This window comes from Penicillium riverlandense (genome assembly GCF_028828495.1).
Source record: "Penicillium riverlandense strain IBT 135883 chromosome Unknown utg000008l_segment0_segment0, whole genome shotgun sequence".
In the NCBI taxonomy this organism is placed as follows: Eukaryota; Fungi; Ascomycota; class Eurotiomycetes; order Eurotiales; family Aspergillaceae; genus Penicillium; species Penicillium riverlandense.
Genome location: NW_026643199.1, coordinates 337,901 through 356,649, shown reverse-complemented (window position 1 = coordinate 356,649; position 18,749 = coordinate 337,901). Strand labels below are relative to the sequence as shown.

Sequence of the window (18,749 nt, the reverse complement as noted above, 5' to 3'; positions counted from 1 at the left end):
GTGGACTAATCATGGATCGCTGACGCCCCGCCGTGACGATCGAGTCGAGCCCGTTCGCGGTGGATCCCTACTATCACCTATCTGAGGCGCCACACCGCAATCCCTCAAGCGCAGAGACCCGAGACCATCCACCGGTCCATACGCGCCCTGCCATCCTGCAGCCACAGCCCTGATCACTGACAGGGAAAGGGCTCATCTGATCCCTGATCGTCCCTCTTCCCCCCCTGCGCTCACCGAAAAAATGTTGCCTGGCTTAGGGCAGCATGCGGTCGCACTGGGTTATACTAATCGAATCTTCCAACGGATCCCCCAGAGCGATCGGCACTCCCCACCATGGGTGTGCTTGCGTGATTTGCACAGCGTGCTTGGCCGGGTCGTACAGGCTATGTACTCAACGGAGGTGCTGAGACAAACAGTCCATAGTACAGAGCCCTCCGTATATGGTAGCCAAATTATTCGCCGACTGGGCCCCAGTTAGCTAGCCAAGCTGTCCCAGACTGTCCCCACCGGGGATCGTCGTGTGTGTGGAGTACTGCTCCTGCGACCAACGCATTTGCCGCACTAGTTAACGGACTGGCGGTAGTATACGGGGTAGGCTTGGTGAGATCCCTGAACGCTGACTCGTAGGGACACGTTTGGAACAGGCTGTTTGCATGGTGGGTGTCACCCTTGGGCCGTTGGGTGGTTTCAGTGCGGAGCTTGGGAAGAGTAAGTGAACCGGAAGACTGTGTAGAGGCACACGATACGATAGAAAGGGCAGAGAACTCCTGGGACTCTGCTTGCTATGGAAGGAGGAAGATGTTCACCCAGTTGTATCGCTACTAGGTACGACGGAGGAACTCAACTAAATAGAAAGATGCGCTACATATCAATAATGAGACAGTGGGTTGGTTGGACGCCAGAAATGGCCCCTTTTGATGCAGGTTTAAGCCTCTCACTCATTCTTAGCCCCTCACATGTACATGGCCAGAGACGTCTACTATTACCTCTATCTCCCGTTGGCCAGGCGTGGTGCCTGATCCCTAGTGCTTACTCGAGATTCAGCCGCTGCAAGCTTCGTCCTCGCTCACCCTCTTTTACCTCCCCTCCCACATAGATGGGAGCTATTTTGGGCTTCCTAATTGAACACCTTCCGTAGTGCAGCACTAAAAGATGCGGTGGCACGAGCTCTTTTCCATCCCATCGAATATGTCATGGCCGAATGGAACTCACGAGCTGTTGTATTTATAGTTCAGTTACGTGCCCTCCCTAAATCAGTCTACATATTCATTCCTTTAGCCCGCGACGTGCGAATTTAGGATCCCGCGCTATGTAGTATGGCGCCAAGGACTTTCCCAAGCTCTGAATTTATACTGGTTGAAAGGGGTCGAGGTGATAGTTGCCATTCAGCTTCGGGGTGTCTGCATTTACTGTTGTTGAACATATAGGCTATCAAAGCTTAATTATCAAGTCCTTTTCAACTCTTCACTCTCCTCAAAAATCAGGAACAAGAAGATCTTATGTACTATTGACTATTGACTATCAGGCATCTTCGAAACGGGTCGTTCCTGTTGGCCCTGGGTTGATGCCCGTTACGGTTATGCTTTCATTGAAGCTTTTATATTGTCGTACACATATACGCATCCTTGTATACAACTCCTCGAAATATATCTCCTTAACATTCTCCACCCCGTGGGTCATATCATGGATATCTGCTCGCCTACTGCACCATATGCATTGACATACCTTTGCATTGAGTTACGATTTCATGAACAGACTAAGCACTCGGTTCCAGAGCGACGACTCGGCAAAATAAAAAAAGACTTATTGTGCATTAAACAGCCACACGTAGATATTAGCATCTACTTCTTACAGTGTCACAGTGCATGCATGCACGCATTGCAGACGAATTCTACAAGAGTTTAGGAGATGTAGACCCGTATGATGGATCGCTGCAACCACGGAGACAGAAGCCTCCAAGGAATACCGCGATGAGTAATGGGACGAAAGTGTTGCTCTCCTTTGCTTAAAATAAGCCGATACCACGATGTAAAGATAGATCAAACCCCGCAGGGAGAGAACGGTATGGGCCAGAGTGTTGCAAAGGTTTTGTTTTGGGAAGTGCCATCTACCATCCTCGTCGCCATAGAATGGATGCGAGAGGATTGAGATCCAGGCATGAAAGGGAATTGATGAAATAATGGGGAAACGGAAGAGAGAAGATGCGAGTAGATCCATTGGTATGTATCCGTTCGAATACCCGCAGAGAGATCAAAGGTATCAGGGTCATGAGTCATGAACATATTTTTTTTCGAGGGTTCGTATTCTCTGCAACTAGCACCGCAAAGAAGCAGAAATGCACAAATGCACCGCCGTTACAAAGCAGACAGCCACCTCATCCTTCATTCAAGAGGATCATTTACTCCTCAGGGACTGCAGAGACAAGTTAGTACGATCCAGACAAGTCACCTCACCGAAAAACTTACTGTCAATCTCGCCGGCCTTGACATCGTCGCTGACATCCTTGGGGCTGCGGCCGTCGACCTGGCAGCCGACAGAGAAGGCAGTACCCAGGATCTCGAGGACAGTGCCGCGGAGCTCCTTGGCCATCGAGCGCTCGCGCATGGTGCGGGCGATCTCGATGACGTCGTCCAGAGGGATGGACTTGGAGTGCTTGATGTTCTTCTCCTTCTTGCGGTCACGGGGAGGCTCCTTAAGAGCCTTGATGACCAGGGAAGAGGCGGAGGGCACAACCGAGACGGCGGCCTGACGGTTCTGGATGGTGAGCTTGACCGTGACACGGAGGCCCTTCTATATCCCCCAACAAAGCGCTGTTAGATGTTGCTTCTATAGTGCAATTGGAGAGTTTTGTGGTCGACGCACCCAGTCGCCAGTGTTCTTGGCAATGTCTTCACCAATCTTCTTGGGAGACAGACCCAGGGGACCGATCTTGGGAGCCAGAGCGGACTGGGCTCCGACCTCACCACCAGTCACACGCAGGTGGCTAGACATAAAGAGTCAGCTTTGAAAATTTTGGAGGACCGAAGAAATTTGCACTTACATGATCTTCACCTCATTGGGGTCGAGCTTGGGAGCTGACGGAGAAATGAGATGTTAGTCGCCATATTGCAGGTAACCAAGGAGATGATACTCACGCATGGCGAGTGCGAAAGGTAGTCGATCTTCCTTAGGTTGTCGAAGGGAGTGTGGTTGGAGAGAAAGAAAAGGGAGCGGCAGAATAATGGGGCAAGTAGCCGCACCAACAGTAAGCGAGTGGTCCGTGCACTCCATCTAGGGCCAACCCTGTCACGTGACTTGTTCAGACCAGTGATACTGTATGCCATTTCAATCTACGACTATAGCCAAACGAAGAGTTTAGAAATCACCGCTAAAGATACACAAGACCTTGCTCTCTCTCAAATAACCCCTCCTAACTAGTTCCGGAAACGGCAAGCCTGAAAGGAGTTATAAGTCAGAACGGAATGATAGTAGAACAGCGGAGGATCACTTACTTCATCAGGTGATCCATGAACGTCTGCAGCGAGACGTCATCCGTGAAGATGGTCTGCGAGGACACACCGCCACCGTAGCCGCCAGTGGCGTGGGTGGTTGAAGGATTCAGCTTGGACAGCAGGAAACGGGCCTGGGAGCCGCCCGCGTCACAGACAATGAACCGGGGCAGCGGGAACCGATCGGCAATGAGTTCCTAGAAGAACGTCAGTTTAAAGGGAAATCATCAACAGGAAAGGTGGCACAAACCCTTGCATCCTCCTTGGGCTGCTCAAGAAGCGCCTTGAGATTCTCGTAACCCTCCTGGTCTTGGTAGCCGGCTTTTCGCCATTCGGCAATGGTCTCGCCGTGGAAGATGAGGATGTGGAAGAAAGTGTCAAGGAGAAGGATGTGCGTGGGCTGAATGGAGGCAGAATCCAAGAGCACTGGCTGGCTGCCCTCCTGCTCCAGCGAGTACGAGTCCAGAGTTGGCTGGATCATGACCAGCGAGTCGCCGGCATCCTCGTGGTTCAGGACGTGCCTGTAGAACGCGGTCTCATCGGGCGAGTTGTTGAACACCTGCAGGAACTGGCTGCGGCGGAGATGGAACATGAACTGGGGATAGAGGGTGAAATTCTTCTCCAGTCGGAACGAGGTAGGGTCGTCTTTCCGGTAGTCGGCAAACCGCGAACAGAGCCTGATCAACATCCGGTCCACCCATCGAAGCACATCGGGGCCATCGTCCACCTCGGCCTTGAAAACAGCAATACGTGCCATGAGTACGGCAGCCGCTTCTTGGTCGAACGACTGGGCCAAAGTCGGGTCGCCCGCAGGTCCGCTTAAGGGTCGAGCCGTGGTAGTCACACGCAGGTGGTAATGCCCAGATGAGTGCTGGTAGTATGTCAAGAACTGCATCATGCCCTTTTGCGGACCAGGCTGCACGGCGGCAGGGCCGCCTTGGTTGGCAATCTCAAAGTAAATACCGTAGCTGGACGACGGGTCGATACCACACATCTTCCATGCACAGGTGTTGCCAATACCGCACTCCGTCTCGCCAACAGAGCTCGACTTCTTGTTTAGCGAGATGGCATGACCGATGAGCCCAGTGACCTTGAGCTCCTTGGTGGTCAGGACTTCGAGAGAGGCATTGAAGCCCATCAGCAGATTATCATTGTCATCCTTGTCAAACACGCGGACAAAGGATTGCTTGAACTGCGATGATGTGAAGCTATCCGTCAAAAGCATGTGGCCGCCAGTGTAGTTGGACAGATTCTTCATTTCCAGCATGCCGACTTGATCCAGACATCCAGCGAAGATGTCGACGACATGGCCATTATTCGCAGCCCGCTTGGCGAGATTGTCGTAGAACTGAACCTATTAGCAGAGGATTTACCAAGAGCAGATTTACAACCAACCTTGACAGCCTTCTTGTAGTACTTGATATTATCACGATCGATGTCGTGGTGCGAACGGATCGGTTCCTTGAGCTCCGGCGAAACAACGTTGCCGGGCCCTTCGGTGGCTGCTCCACTGGTGAAGGCCATGATGCGACCACCGGCATTCTGGAAAGACGTCTCCAGCAAACCAATAGCAACGCTCAGCGCAACACCCGTGCAGCGCAGGGGACGCTTGTCGTTGGCTACAGGCCAGGGATCACGCTGCAGCTGTTCGAGGACGTTGGTGATCTGGAACTCGGCCTGCTGAACCGGCAGAAGGAAGCGTGCAGCCGGACCAAGAGGAGGGCGAGCGGGTTGTTGCTGGGGGACACCGGGGCGCAGGGCCTGAGCAAGGCCGAGCATCTCCTGCACCTGCTTGGCGGCATAGTCCTTGTTGCCTCGGAACACGTACGACTTGGCACACTCGGTATAGCCGAGCTCGTGAACTTGGGTCTTGAAATTGATGTCAGCTGCATGCTACTTTCCGGGATGTGGTCATTCCTACTGTTGTGCCGAAGGTGATCAGGCCCACCAGCGCATTCGGCGGCAGAAGGGACAGGCTCATCACCAAGGAATCCTTGACGGCCTGGAGGCTGTCCTCCTCCTGACAGGTATCGACAACATAGACAAAGATAGGTGGAGCCGGGGCCGGGCGTGCCAATTGGTATTCGATTGTCGTGCTCGAGGGGTGAAGCTCCGGGGGTATTGTGTTCTCCGTGATGTCCTTGTAGTGCGGGGGAAGAGGGTTGCGCATCAGACAGAAGGGACAGATCCAGATCCGCGCGCGAACATCCACCGTGCTGGCCTTGTGTCAGTTTTCCTTTATGCCAAAACCGAGGCTAGTACAACATACGCATATGGGTTGAGGACAGCTCGGCAGGGCTGTTTACAGGTCACAGGCTCGTATTGTAGCAATGGGGTATCGGGCTTCTCCTTCAGTGGCGTATAGATGGCAGCAATGGGGACGACAAGGCGGGATGCTTCCTATCGTGAGGCTGTTAGTAGCTGACGCGATGGGGGGCTAAGGGAGGAAGCCAACGGATCCTACGAACCATGCGAGAGCTCGGGAAGGTGTTCCAGCTAAGCCTGATGCCATCGCGATCCTCGACATCGCTCCATTGATCTTTCATCGCCTCGTAATCCATCTTGTCGGTGGGTGTGCACGGTCTCGGGGGGCGGTGGTGACCAAGGGGAGGGGGAGAGGGGAGAGGGAGCTGGGGTGGGTTGGTTGGGAAGACCGGAGAGGGAGGGGATTGGGTGTAAGGGGAAGTGAACTAGACAACAGGACAACCCAGACCCAAACAAAAAGCAAAGAGAGCGGGACCCCCGACGACGACGTTAGGGACGTTGGAGCAGTAGTAGTGAGGGACTGACCGACTGTTGTGTGCCCAGCCGGGGGTGATTAAGGCCAGGTTGCAGCACACCTGGTCGCTCCCGTCCGCCCTACCCAAACAATGAAATCTCGGCACCTTTCGCTTTCCCTTTCGATTTTCTTCCAACACCGCCGACTCCAACAATAATCACATTACTGTCGACAACTTTTAGTCCTGCTATGACCAAAGTTGTTTTCGCGTCGAGCGCAGATTGACTTGACCCGTTGCTGGGCACCTGGCTTTGAAAGGTCGTTCCGATCCTTTCGGATTTGCTGGGAATCAGCTGTGGTCACACGTCTCTCGCTAAGACAGAATCTTTATGTATATATTTGCATCCCATTCGTTCATTGAGTTGAAATCTACCAATCCCTGCGCCTCCAACGCCCGAAAAGTCCCTTCCACACAAAAGATACAAGACACATAACATCATGATTGTCCAGAGAGACCCTCACGCGTCCCGCGGGGCCTTGGCCAGCTGCTTGAGAAGATAGCTGCGCTTGAAATAGGTGTTGGGGTGGACAATGGTATCCAGATCCGCCGCGCTCCAGGTCCCGTCTTCCTTGACCTTCTTGATCTCGTTCTTGTGTGCCCACTCGAACACTCGGTTACAAGCAATGTGATAGCGTGTCTTGCCCACATCTTCGCGCACACCCCGCAGCACCTCTTTGTCGTGAACGCCGGTGGACTGGAGCAGTCCCACGAGGTTATCCACAGAGTAATGACGATACGGACACCCGTGGCTCTGCCCAACACCCGGGTTGGAATCGCCGAGGATCTTCTGGCATGAGTAGGGCGGGTAGCCCCGGCCGCGCCGGTTGACGTCTCCCCCGACGTCTCCGTAGGCGTGGCGGATATTGTACTTGTAACGAGAATTGAATTCGTCATCGGTAAACCCCTTGAACGACTGGCGCCAGAAGAGGATACATTCCTCTAAGGAGAGGCCGATGCCCTTCAAAAACAGTGTGTATTGCAGTCGCCCAAAGTGCTTCAGATGGTTGTTCTTCCGCAAATTGGTGTGTAAGCTGCGCATGCACAGCGGGAAGTGCTGCGAGAGCTGGTCAATGGAGGCGGCCGTAATGGGTGCGCCGTCCACGTAACCTTCGCCTTCCGAGTACACGGACTCGGCGCTGCCAAAGTTCTTGGAGAGGTGATTTAAGATGGGAGTCAGGCGGTCGTCCTCATCCAGACGCGGCAGGGCTCGGCTCGTAAGCTGTTTTATCGTCAGTCAACACCCGTGAAATATCAGAGTAATATGGTGAGCAGCCATACCTCTAGTGCTCGTTCCAAGCGCGCCGTGAACTCGGCAATGATCATGCTCAATTGTTCCCGGCCAGGAACATACGCCTTGCCCTTCTTCAGAAAGACAGTCCGCCGCTCAACCAGCTCAGGCACCTTCTCCCAGTCGACTTTATACCAAGTTTCCTCATCCACCCGACGAAGCCCAGGCGTAGCGCCCACCAGACTCTCCGCGACTTCATTCTTCTCTTCCTCACTAACAGGTTCCCATTCGAGACTGAGACTATCAATGAACGCGCGTCTCTCTTTGGAATCATCCTGCTGGAAGCGAAACCGGAACAGCATCGTCTCCGCGCGTGCAAACCGCCGGCGCAGGTCCTCCGTGGCCGAAAAAGCCAAGCGGAGAATGAAGTGGGAGTAGTGATCCTTTTGGCGTTCATTCTTCAAACGTTGGTCCGCAGCACCGTTGGGGGAGGACGTGTTGGAGGAGAGAGGGAGGAATTTCTGCAGCAGCGGCGTGATGTGCGCGGCCGTCTCGGCGGGGGTCTTGTTTCGATAGGAGCATGCTTCGATCTCGGCCAGGACTGTCTCCACGTTAGTCGAGAGTGATAGCAGTTTGCATGGTGCATACTTTTCAGTCTGTCAATGGCCCATTGCTCAAACTGCTCGAGGGTGATCTCCGCTGTTGGCGGCGTCTCGTAGAGGTTCAGCCGGAATGGGTAGTCTTGCTGCTTGTAGGCCGGTGCGGCAAACTGGCGTTTTTTATGGTCGATGACCGCCCTGCGCTTGGGGTCAATTCGATGTGCGTCTTGCCGGATCATGGTGTTCGGCTGGCGGTTCCACAGTATGTATGCGTTGGAGTTCGTCTGGGCGAGGTTCTTTCTGGTCGAGACACGCGACGCGCCAACCAAGGACGCGCAAGATCACGTGATTCGGTGCCTCGGGACAAGGAAGAGGAGTTAAGTACAGGGAGTAAATGATAATGATTCGTGATTGCATGTGCAACTATCAACTTCGGCAGTCCATATAATACTTATTGCTTGTGGCCGTCTCTCTATTACTGTTGTTCATTCCATCGGACGATCCCACCCCGTTCTCCGCTCACCGGCCGCCCGAGACAGTTGGAACGCCAAACCCCACAAAATCGCAAGAAGGAATTGCTGATCCCCAACGCTCTCAGCATTTAAGAATGGCCTGATAGCTCTCGCCTTCTTCCCATCCACTGTATATCTTCGCTCAGGATGTCACTCCCAACAACACAAAAGCTCAAGAAAGCTGCGCGCATCATCCTCGTCGGGGCTCCTGGGGTCGGAAAAGGCACCCAGAGCGAACGCTTGCTCGCCCGCTTCCCCCAACTCGCTTCAATTAGCTCGGGAGATTTGTTGCGCGAGAATGTGCGACGAAAGACACCACTCGGTAGGTTGTGAGACGACTCCGGTGTACGGTTCTCTCTGACGCCGTCAACAGGCCTTCAAGCCGAGGCCGCAATGCAGTCCGGCAACCTCGTCCCAGACGCCATGATCCTCAACCTGATCGCCTCCGAATTGAAGACCAAGGGCTGGCTCCCAGAAGTTTCATCCTCATCTCCCAAACTATCCCCCTCCGCCTCATTCATCCTCGACGGCTTCCCGCGCACCGCAGCGCAAGCATCCAGCCTCGACACCATCGTCCCTGTCAACTTCGTCGTGCACCTCCTCACACCACCATCCGTGATCCTCTCGCGCATCGCATCGCGCTGGGTGCATGAGCCATCAGGCCGAGTGTATAATACGGATTTCCATGCGCCCCAAGTCCCCGGGAAAGACGATGTCACGGGCGAGCCCTTGACGCAGCGCGAGGACGACTCCATCGATACGTGGAAGCAGCGGTTGCGCAAGTTTGAGGAGACGAGCAAGGCGCTGTTGGAACATTATGATCGGCGCGGCTGTCTCTGGCGCGTTGAGGGTAACTCCAGCGACGAGATCTCGCCCCAGTTGTTTGCCGAGGTTGAGCGAAGGTTCTGCTAGACCCTGCCCTCCATCCTTGTACTCATATATATTCACTTTGGTGAGACGTCTTTTGTCTGATACCCTGTTGTTCATGACGGTTGCTTAGAATGCAGTCGCCCGCGCGGCGCTCAATCACTCCAGCCTAGCATAGCAATGTACATATTCTCTTGTCTATCATATCATCTCGTTCATATGCATTATTTGTTATGACTTTGGTTTCCCGTTATAGTCAGACGAGGGATCCCCCATGCCCATGCGGATCTTGTAATCCCGCGGACTCTCCCAGTCGGACCCGATCTTGCGATAATCCTTCCACAGCCCCTTGGCCCGGACCTTGGCCCACCATTCCGCACGCCGATACTGCTGCTCCATGTCGTCGCCGCCAAATTCCGATCCGACTTTCGCTTCGTAGACGGTCGCCAGCCCTCGCTTCAGCATCTCGTACGAGACATCCCGTCGACGGAACGGTGGGAAGTCGAACGCGCGCCGCACAAATACACTCGCGACGACACGGTGGTATTGATCTTGCCGGTAGACGAGGGCGCGCACGCGCCGGTTAGAGAGGTATTGGGTGAGCCAAGCATGGGCGTCACGCGCGAAGGGTTGTTCAGGGCGGCCAAAATGAGCGAGCTCGGGGGCGTCGACACCTGCTAGACGGATGTGAATCTTTGGATAGAGTTAGTAGAGCGTCAGAATGAGTTTGCAGGTGGTGTCAGAGAAGACGTACGGTCTTATCCTTTAGTTCTTTCTTCGTACTCGGCACTTTCTTCCACGGCAACCAGCCCCATCCAGCGAGTCGACCACCAGGCGTATGGAATATCCGGAAATTATCCCCATCACCGACGCTGGTCACCGGCCCAAAGACCGAGCGGCGACGGAGGAAGGCCGGCGAGATGCTGGGCGCATCGGGGAAACGACGCAGATAGCGGCGGTGGAAACGAACAGCAAGTAAGATTCCGCTCGTGAGAATGAGGGTTGGGAGGAGAGTCCGAGGTTCGGTAAAGGCGGCCCAGTCGAGCTGTGTGTTCGTTGTTGCGGGGATGGACGCGGACGAGCTCGACACGTTGGAGGACTTCGGGTCGCGCTCGTCATCGCTTGACGGAGTGCTCCATGGCGGCCATCGCATGACGACACCTGTGTCTTTTCGATTGGTGTGGCAGGCCGGACGAGGCGAGCTGCGGGTGGCGAGTTGTGTCGGGGTGAAGTTGGTGATCTCGGCGGAGGCTGTCTTGCCGATCACCGACCATAACAGAGGCTGGACGATATTAGCAGTATAGGGCTCAGTACGTGGGAAATTATGTAGCATCGAATATTGTTACGGAAATAATTGATTCAACATTCAAACGGTGCGTGCAAGATAAAGCGTGTATATACAAGTCTATAATGATATTCAACGAAACAAGTTTCTATCATCAAGCCTTTGGAGGAAGGTCTAGACTGTCCAAACGTCCAAACGTCCAAACGGAAACGCCATACAGAGAAAAGAAATCGGAGTGAAAAAGAATTATTTCAAGGTCGCCGGCATGCTCGTCTTGGCCTTCTGGGCGGCACTGTCAACGGCCTTCTGCAGCTTGTCCTTCTTGATCCGCTGGAGATAGGCGAAGAGCAGGACGAACATGAGCTCCATTCTCTCTTTGGTCATCATCAGCAGGCCCTGCACCAACAGACCCTTGGTGATTTGGGGCCCAATGCCCTTGAACAGGGACAGAAGACCTTCGTTCTTCACGATATACCGCATGACTTCCCCGAAAGTCTTGAACGGCTTACCCTGCCGACCGGGCGGCGGGCGGGACTGCAGACCGACTTTGGCGACGATCAGAGGCTGGGTTGCAATGGTAGCGAGAGCCTTGGACATGGCACCAAGCACTAGACACAATTCGTTAGTGCCCAAGTTTATATGAAGCCTCATCAACACGACTTACTAAATGCTTCCCACGGCTTGAGATTGGTCCTGCCCGCGAAAAAGACATCCTTCAGGCGCTGATATGCGCCATAAGTGATGGCTGGGTTCACAACCAGGATCAAGCTAGCCTTCAAACCGCGCCACAGGCCGGACCAGCCGTCCTCGCTCTCCACAACCTCGCGGCCCGTCTCGAACAAGCCCTTCCTCTCGCCCTTCGGCTGCGTTTGTTGCCGGGTCGTGATGACTGCCACGGGGATGGTGAAGATCTGCGCCACGGCACCAGCCACGGCACCCAGACTGAGCTCGATCATCGTCCCCGGCGGCTTCGGGACCTTGTTGGAGGCCATATAGAGAGTCCGCACGACGCTGTACCAGTAGAAGTAGGCGAAGTTGGTGGACGCAACCCCGATGAGCGCGCCGGCAATGCCAGAGTAGAGCCCGGCGGTGCCCTCCTTCTCCACGATCTTGACGATGGCGTCCATGGTCGACTTATAGTGTTCGACATCTTCCGACTTTTCGGCTCCGGCGGCCTCCTTCACCTGTACTTGCAGCTTCGTCTTGACGCTGGGATCGAGTTAGCCGACTTCATTCTTTCTCTCCACGAGCTTCTCTTACAGATCAAGTGGGTAGACCATGGCATTGGCGAGGACGGCACCGGTCGCGCCTGCCACGGCACTGCCCCATGGCGAGAGCGCAGGCTTTGATTGACCAGCCATCGTTAGTTATAAAGCAGCTCGCTGTCTCAGCGGCCAAGGGAAAAGGGCGAACGAGCGGGGCTGTAACTCGCAATGGGAGCTCCGGAACAACAGAATCACCAGAGAGAGATGCTTGGGAGAGAGGGGCAGAGCAGGTCAGTTCAGGTCAAGTCGTCACAACCAACACGGGAAAGAACGAGAAAAGGCCCGAGATGCACCGCCGGGGGCATCACTGATTGAACAGACCCAACACCTCGGCGAGTCCACCACGAGCACGAGCCGAGGTCGTTCGGCTGCTTATGTCAGACCCGGTATCGCCGTACTTGAGTTACCCTGAATGAACATCAACACCATGGAAGTCAATGTCCTCCGACTTTGTCCGGTCCCTCTGCCGGCTCTGCTGAGCCTGCTAGAGTCCAGCTTGATTGGTGGTTCTCAGTCATCGGAATTTATCCTCCTAGCTCGGAATTGTCTAGGGTCGTTCGGCTCGGCTGGCCCATTTTCGGCAATTATTACGATTTGGCTAGACCTCAAACATGGTTAGCCCCAATGGATCTACGCAGTCGCACATCTCCCAGGCTAGAGTACATCATTTCCCCAGATTATTTCCTGCTCTTGATGTCCATGACTGACCGCCCGCCCAGAAAGCCGAGGGCGCTGTCGACACGGCCACCTCGCGGAATGCGGCGTTGGAGGCGGCGATCGATGCCGCCGAGCATTACATGAAAGCGTTGCGTCTAGCGCCTGCCGCTGAAAAGACGACCCTCGATGCAAAATGCAAAGACCTGCTCACCAGGGCGGAGAAAATTAAGGGCGCTGCTGACTGGCAGTCGGCGGCGTGGGGGGAGTCTCGCAAGGGATTGCGACCTCCTACTTCCAAGCGCAAGCTCACGACTCGCGAAGAGATCATTATCCTCGAGGGAGCGAAGCTGAATGGATTTAAATTTCCGCCATGGCAGCATACACCAGCTCCGGAGGAATTGCTATTGCCGGACAGTCAGGTTTTCACGTAGGTCGGAGCAAATGCCGTCACAGATGGTAGGACTGACTGGATGCAGAGATTCACCGGACCTTCATATTTCAGAATGTCAACGGGCTATCTTCGCGGGCTGGAAACGTCCGCGCGAGCTGCTGCTCTCAAGAGAGGCTGATGCTGATAACCCCGTCATGTCCGTGTCAACTGCCACGGACCTGGTGCAGGATGTATTGACCGATTGCTCGGTGGTTGCAAGTCTCTGCGCCGCCACCTCGCGCTCAGAGCGCGGTCTGGGAAAAGTACGATGATATAACCTCTTTGGCAGATAAAGCTGACCAAGTCTAGCATGCGATGCCAGCAATGTTCCCCTGTGAAGGAGAGCAAGAAGAACCCCAAACATCATCTTCCGGGAAATACATCTTCCGTTTCTATTTCAACGGATCGTTTCGAAAAGTGGTCATTGACGACCGACTACCGTCTTCGAAAACCACACGGTCACTCCATGTGATCGATCGAAAGCACTACAACTTTCTATGGCCGGCACTAGTCGAGAAAGCATATCTCAAAGTCCGTGGGGGCTACGACTTTCCGGGAAGCAACTCAGGAACCGATCTCTGGGTTCTGACCGGGTGGATCCCGGAGCAGGTCTTCCTCCATCACGAGGATACTACCTCCGATGAGATCTGGGGCCGCTTGTACAAACCTTTCCACGTCGGTGACGTGGTCCTGACCATTGGAACGGGCAAGCTGACCGAACAGGAGCAAAACGGGCTGGGATTGGTGAGTGAGCACGACTATGCCATACTAGACATGAAGGAAGTCCACGGACGTCGCCGGCTCCTTCTCAAGAACCCATGGGCCGGCGAAGAAACTGAGCAGACCCAATCTGTATTCAGACAAGATGAACTTTCGCCTCTGTCACCAGGGATCTTTTGGATGGATTGCGAGCAGGTTCTGCAGAATTTTGAAAATCTTTACCTGAATTGGAACCCTGGCCTGTTCAAATACCGCGAGGACATCCACTTCACCTGGGATCTGTCCCAGGGGCGAGGAATTGCTGGCTGCTTCATTAAGAACCCTCAATTCTCGATTCACAGCGAGTCGGGAGGTACAGTCTGGCTTCTGCTCGGGAAACACTTCAAGACCGTGGACCACCGCATCAGAGACCAAGAATTCATCAGCATCTACATATTTACGGCGGACGGGAGAAGGGTTTCCTTGAGCGATGGGGGACTTCATCGGGGGCCCTACGTGGATTCGCCCAACACACTCATGAGGCTGGAGATGCCTTCGAAGACGACCTATACAGTTGTGGTTTCCGAGCAGTCGCTCCCTTCGTTGAGCCAAAATTTCACACTCTCCGCACTCTCTCCATCTCCGGTGACGCTGGCCTTTTCCAGGGACAAATATCTCTGCTTGAACAAGGCATATGGATACTGGACTCCACAGACTGCCGGCGGTAACGCCGAGTCTGCGCGGTATCATTCTAACCCGCAATTCAGCGTTCAGATTTCCGAGCGGACCGATCTTTCGGTCTTACTCGAGTCCCACGAGGCCGAGCTGGCCACGCACGTTAAGCTCTTTTGGTCCAACGGCACGCGCATTGCCAGGGTACGCAGTCGAGACATCATTGCCGACAGCGGCGACTATCGCCGAGGCTGCGCACTGGCCGAGACCAAGGCCTTGGATCCGGGCAGCTACACCCTCGTCTGCTCTACGTACGCACCCGACCAACTCGGCCGCTTCACGCTCTGGATTTCCTCGACGATCCCGTGCGTGGTGCAACCACTGGCATCCGAGTCTGCCGGCCGCCGCATTGTGGTATCGCAAGTAGGATTCTTGTCGGCCGGCCGGGACCGCATGCTGGCGCCATTGCGGGTGTCACGCCTCACGCGGCTCAAGCTTGTGGCCAGGAACAAACGATCCATGATCGGCGCGCGGGCGGTTGCCCCGTCTCCGGTGCTGATGACGGTGGAACTGGGCCAGGGGCCATACAAGGAGATCTTAGCGACATCGGAGGATGGAAGCCATAGCGATGCTGCCTCGGGGGTTCGGATCGAGGACTTTGATCTTCAACCTCATTTTCAGGTGTGGATTGTGATTGAGCGGAGTCCTGGCGGACAGGTGGAGGATCAATTCGAAGTTGAGGCATTGGCCGAAGAGAAAGTTGAGATCGGGGAGTGGGTGGTGGAGGAACAATAGTAGTTGTAGCTCTATACTTCTGCCTTAACTTAGTGTGGTAAATGTCCCCACGTTCTCTCCGCACGGGATCAAAACGTCATCCATCTTTTCCCTTCCCTTCTTTCTTTCCTCTTCCTTCCTTCCAACCCCACAGCCATGGCCAGCAACATTCCCGCCGCGCTGAAATCCGCCGACATCGGGCGCTTTGCCCTGCGTGCGGCCCAGATCGAGCGCGTCAAGCCAGTCGTGGCCTACTGGTGTGAGTTCCCCCCACCTGTGCGCAAACACTGAGCTCGATCGCCAATACTCTTCAACAGGCAACTTCCACATCGTCAACCAGATCATCCAACGAGCCCTCCACAAGGCAGACGATGAGGTCAACCTCTACACGACAAATCTGGTGGAGAAGCTGGAGCAGGTTCGCGCCGCTTTCTTCCGTTTCCCCCTCCCCTTCCGTTTCGTTGAAACCGATCGCTAACGCCCTCCCACAGTTCAGGAACGAGAACCCGGACAACGACACGCTGACGGACAAAGACGCCGCGCACGCATTTGTTGAGCAGTTTGGCCTGGAAGTATTCAATCGCGCCGAAGCTGCCATGACTGCCAACAAGGTCACCAAGTGAGCTTATCTTCAACAAACCCCACAACATTCGCTAATTGCGGTTCAGACAAACAGCAGACACTTTCCAGGCTGCGGCTACTTTCCTCGAGCTGTTACAGATCTGGGGAGAGCCCGATCCCGAGATTGCGGGACGGATAAAGTTCGCCAAATACCACGCCGTCCGAATCGTCAAAGCCATCAAAGCCGGGCAAGACCCTAATGAGTCCAATCCCGCTCCGAAGGAGGAAACAGATGAAGCCGTTACGGCCCCGGAAGTACAGGAATTTGATGAACTGGTGGCGGAACAAGCCTCCAAACCACGACAGCCCTCCGTGGAAGAGATTCCCGATGAATCGGACCACCTTGGACCACATCTGGCTCGGCAATCAGCGCTTGATGAGTCTCTCCATCCATCTCGTGCCTCGTCGCTCCCACGACAGCCTGCCGCCTCCACCACCGCCTCGGAGCCGGATATCCCTTCAGTCCCACTCAATCCCCCGGGGTCGCCCCCGCAAACCACGGATGAACCATCAGCAGGAGACTTGGAGCTTCCCTCAACTCCAGGGAATATCGGAAGCTCCTCCGCACTGCCACAGCTCCCAGATACACCGGGAAGTGGCGCTCGCGACACCACAATCCCTCCCAGTAACGCCTTCCAGTCCTTCCCTCCCCCATCTGCAGGCCCTCGTTCTACCGCACCAGACCCAGCTTCATTCTACGACCCTTCCAATGCCAGTGCGCACATCCCACCGCCAGCAGCACCACGGCCGCCGGTTGCACCATTGCCAACGCGCGCACCGCCCGCTGCCGCGCCATCGAGTCAACCGTCTCACGGGGTGGACGACCAGTCCATCTCCCTGGCGCAGAAACATGCCCGCTGGGCAGTATCCGCGCTCACGTTTGACGATGTGAACACGGCCATTAAAGAGCTGAGGAATTCACTGAAGTATCTGGGGGCATCTTGATTGCTGAGCGGAGTGAAGCTCTAATATCAAGTACTGTTGAGGGTTGATATGAGTTTATATGACGGTCTCTTTTTCTCAGCTGGAGTTAGTTGTCGCTACATATGAATACATACGTTTGCTTAATTTACTCGTATTTACTTCATTCGTAGGCCGGCGTTTGCGTTATCATTATCTGTTTGTTGTGGTGCCTGCGAGATATCTTTCCTTACCTGCCTCGACTTCTCTTCTCTTCTCTTCCTCTCCGTTCCTCCCCCAGCCCACTTCTTTCCCCCCTTTCCTGTCTTCAGTCCTACCTGTGTTTCAATATCGTTATCATCCATTCCGCTATGGCCAAGTTGCGCAGTGGCAAGGGCGACGCCCCTCCTGCTCCAACTCCATGTGCTCCAACTCCACCTGTTCAAACTTCATGCCGTCTGATGGAGTTCCTCGACCGGGAGGAGCTGGTCGCCACGAGTCGTCTGGACGAGTTCCGGCGCTTCTTTGACCTGCAGGTTCAATTCTGGGATGCGTTTCGCCTCTCGCTAAAGGCCTGGGTCTCCTCATTCTCTAGCTGGGCCAGCATCCTCAACATGGAGAGTGAACGTCGAAAGATTGCCGAAACCTTCCTCGAGGAAAACGGACCCAAGCTCTGGGGCAGTGACGAAACCCGCAAAAAGTACCTGATGGAAGAAAGTATCGAGTCCCGCGATGTGTGCCTGTGGCCGGAGCACAGAGAGGCGTGAGTTTCTCTCATCTATCATCTACCCTCTCTGTTCTGAGAGTTTGCTGACAGTCCACAGCATGACTCGAGGATTGATGCTGCTCCTGGAAAAAACCGCCAAGCTTACAAAGGAGAGAAGGTCTGATTCCTCTCTGTCGACAATGCCCAACCTGTCGAGTCTGACGGTCTAGTGTCCTGGATACTTGTCTTGGAGAATCCCTTGAGCTGACCACACCCGCAGACCCAGTCTCCGCTCACTCCTACGCCTTCCAGACTGACTGAGCACGACAACGTGCTCCTCCAGCCCCAGACACCGGACAATCGCTCTCCTGCTGGGGCGTTGTCTCTCCGTCCGGCTCTTCCCACCCCTACTCCAGTGAATAGTAAGAACCTGACCCCGGTCGGGCAAGTGCGTATCGTTCATCACTGACTAACGTCCTTCCAACAGCCACTCTGAGTCAGATCAACGTTGCCAGCATTGAGAATGAAGGGGTTTTCATGGCCGGAACCTCGTGTCTGGTCCGCGAGGATGGGGTGGCCGACCGACCGAGTGTCTGCGTCGCCTTCCAGCACTTTGTGACGTCGGGGCACTTTTTGGGTGTCATGGCCGAGAGCTGCGGACTGCCTCCCACTAGTGATCCTAGCGCCCTCCAGCTTCAGCGGGAATCTCCCGGGGTGTATCGTCGTGTGGTGTCGGCTATGGCCTGGCCCAGGTGGACGACTACCTCGTTCCCCATCCGATTGGGATACGATGGAGATATCCGGGCGCTGGCGAAAAAAGTGCACTATGCCTGGCAGGCTAAGTCGCGGGGGGAGTTTCACTGCTTCGAGTTTGAGATTGAGGTTGTGCTGGTGGTGGAGGAGGGTTGAGATACATCTGTACAATGTTTGGGTCGATCTCGGATCGCAGAGAGAACCATGGTCCTGTTCCTTCATGGTACCTAACCCTAACCTCACTAACTAACCCACTTGGCCCACGCACTACGCTTGGCAGACCACGAACCATTCGCGAATTTTCTAGCTTAGTGGACCATCGTCATTCCTCACGCCTGCCCCTGACCACGAACTAATAACACTAGTTAGTAGTCTCCCTCCCGCCCGTTCTCCGGATCCATCCATTCATTCATCCTGTTGTATTATTCCTGATTCCGTTCTTCTCAAACCCCCCCTCTTCTCTTTTCAACTACTCTCTAACTACTTCCCCCCTTTTTCCCTCCACCTCTCCCC

The 18,749-nt window shown here is 54.8% G+C and overlaps 9 protein-coding genes across 9 annotated transcripts; 4 read left to right on the top strand and 5 right to left on the bottom strand.

Annotated features, from left to right (window-relative positions):
- Positions 1-2,398: 2,398 nt before the first annotated feature.
- On the bottom strand, positions 2,399-3,138 carry N7474_009131 (60S ribosomal protein uL11; the record flags this gene model as incomplete). Its single annotated transcript, XM_057200541.1, has 5 exons — positions 2,399-2,412; positions 2,466-2,790; positions 2,863-2,983; positions 3,041-3,074; positions 3,135-3,138. 5 exons carry the CDS (start codon positions 3,136-3,138, stop codon positions 2,399-2,401), a joined length of 498 nt encoding a protein of 165 aa, XP_057048528.1.
- A 271-nt stretch (positions 3,139-3,409) lies between these two features.
- sec23 (GTPase-activating protein SEC23) lies at positions 3,410-6,049 on the bottom strand (the record flags this gene model as incomplete). Its single annotated transcript, XM_057200540.1, has 7 exons — positions 3,410-3,434; positions 3,492-3,685; positions 3,739-4,836; positions 4,884-5,357; positions 5,410-5,704; positions 5,758-5,888; positions 5,957-6,049. 7 exons carry the CDS (start codon positions 6,047-6,049, stop codon positions 3,410-3,412), a joined length of 2,310 nt encoding a protein of 769 aa, XP_057048527.1.
- A 676-nt stretch (positions 6,050-6,725) lies between these two features.
- On the bottom strand, positions 6,726-8,334 carry N7474_009129 (DNA primase subunit PRI2; the record flags this gene model as incomplete). Its single annotated transcript, XM_057200539.1, has 3 exons — positions 6,726-7,487; positions 7,547-8,097; positions 8,145-8,334. The coding sequence occupies 3 exons, from the start codon at positions 8,332-8,334 to the stop codon at positions 6,726-6,728; spliced, it is 1,503 nt and encodes a 500-aa protein (XP_057048526.1).
- A 420-nt stretch (positions 8,335-8,754) lies between these two features.
- On the top strand, positions 8,755-9,519 carry N7474_009128 (adenylate kinase ADK2; the record flags this gene model as incomplete). Its single annotated transcript, XM_057200538.1, has 2 exons — positions 8,755-8,929; positions 8,981-9,519. 2 exons carry the CDS (start codon positions 8,755-8,757, stop codon positions 9,517-9,519), a joined length of 714 nt encoding a protein of 237 aa, XP_057048525.1.
- Positions 9,520-9,705: 186 nt separating this feature from the next.
- Positions 9,706-10,807, bottom strand: N7474_009127 (thermonuclease family protein; the record flags this gene model as incomplete). The annotated part of the gene is made up of 2 exons (XM_057200537.1): positions 9,706-10,167; positions 10,229-10,807. 2 exons carry the CDS (start codon positions 10,805-10,807, stop codon positions 9,706-9,708), a joined length of 1,041 nt encoding a protein of 346 aa, XP_057048524.1.
- A 198-nt stretch (positions 10,808-11,005) lies between these two features.
- Positions 11,006-12,120, bottom strand: N7474_009126 (putative peroxisomal carrier protein; the record flags this gene model as incomplete). Its single annotated transcript, XM_057200536.1, has 3 exons — positions 11,006-11,367; positions 11,424-11,968; positions 12,020-12,120. The coding sequence occupies 3 exons, from the start codon at positions 12,118-12,120 to the stop codon at positions 11,006-11,008; spliced, it is 1,008 nt and encodes a 335-aa protein (XP_057048523.1).
- A 515-nt stretch (positions 12,121-12,635) lies between these two features.
- Positions 12,636-15,277, top strand: N7474_009125 (calpain-like protease PalBory; the record flags this gene model as incomplete). Its single annotated transcript, XM_057200535.1, has 4 exons — positions 12,636-12,683; positions 12,744-13,108; positions 13,158-13,374; positions 13,421-15,277. 4 exons carry the CDS (start codon positions 12,636-12,638, stop codon positions 15,275-15,277), a joined length of 2,487 nt encoding a protein of 828 aa, XP_057048522.1.
- Positions 15,278-15,412: 135 nt separating this feature from the next.
- On the top strand, positions 15,413-16,822 carry N7474_009124 (uncharacterized protein; the record flags this gene model as incomplete). Its single annotated transcript, XM_057200534.1, has 4 exons — positions 15,413-15,515; positions 15,574-15,674; positions 15,748-15,875; positions 15,925-16,822. 4 exons carry the CDS (start codon positions 15,413-15,415, stop codon positions 16,820-16,822), a joined length of 1,230 nt encoding a protein of 409 aa, XP_057048521.1.
- Positions 16,823-17,148: 326 nt separating this feature from the next.
- Positions 17,149-18,392, top strand: N7474_009123 (uncharacterized protein; the record flags this gene model as incomplete). The annotated part of the gene is made up of 4 exons (XM_057200533.1): positions 17,149-17,540; positions 17,602-17,707; positions 17,770-17,905; positions 17,971-18,392. The coding sequence occupies 4 exons, from the start codon at positions 17,149-17,151 to the stop codon at positions 18,390-18,392; spliced, it is 1,056 nt and encodes a 351-aa protein (XP_057048520.1).
- Positions 18,393-18,749: the final 357 nt, after the last annotated feature.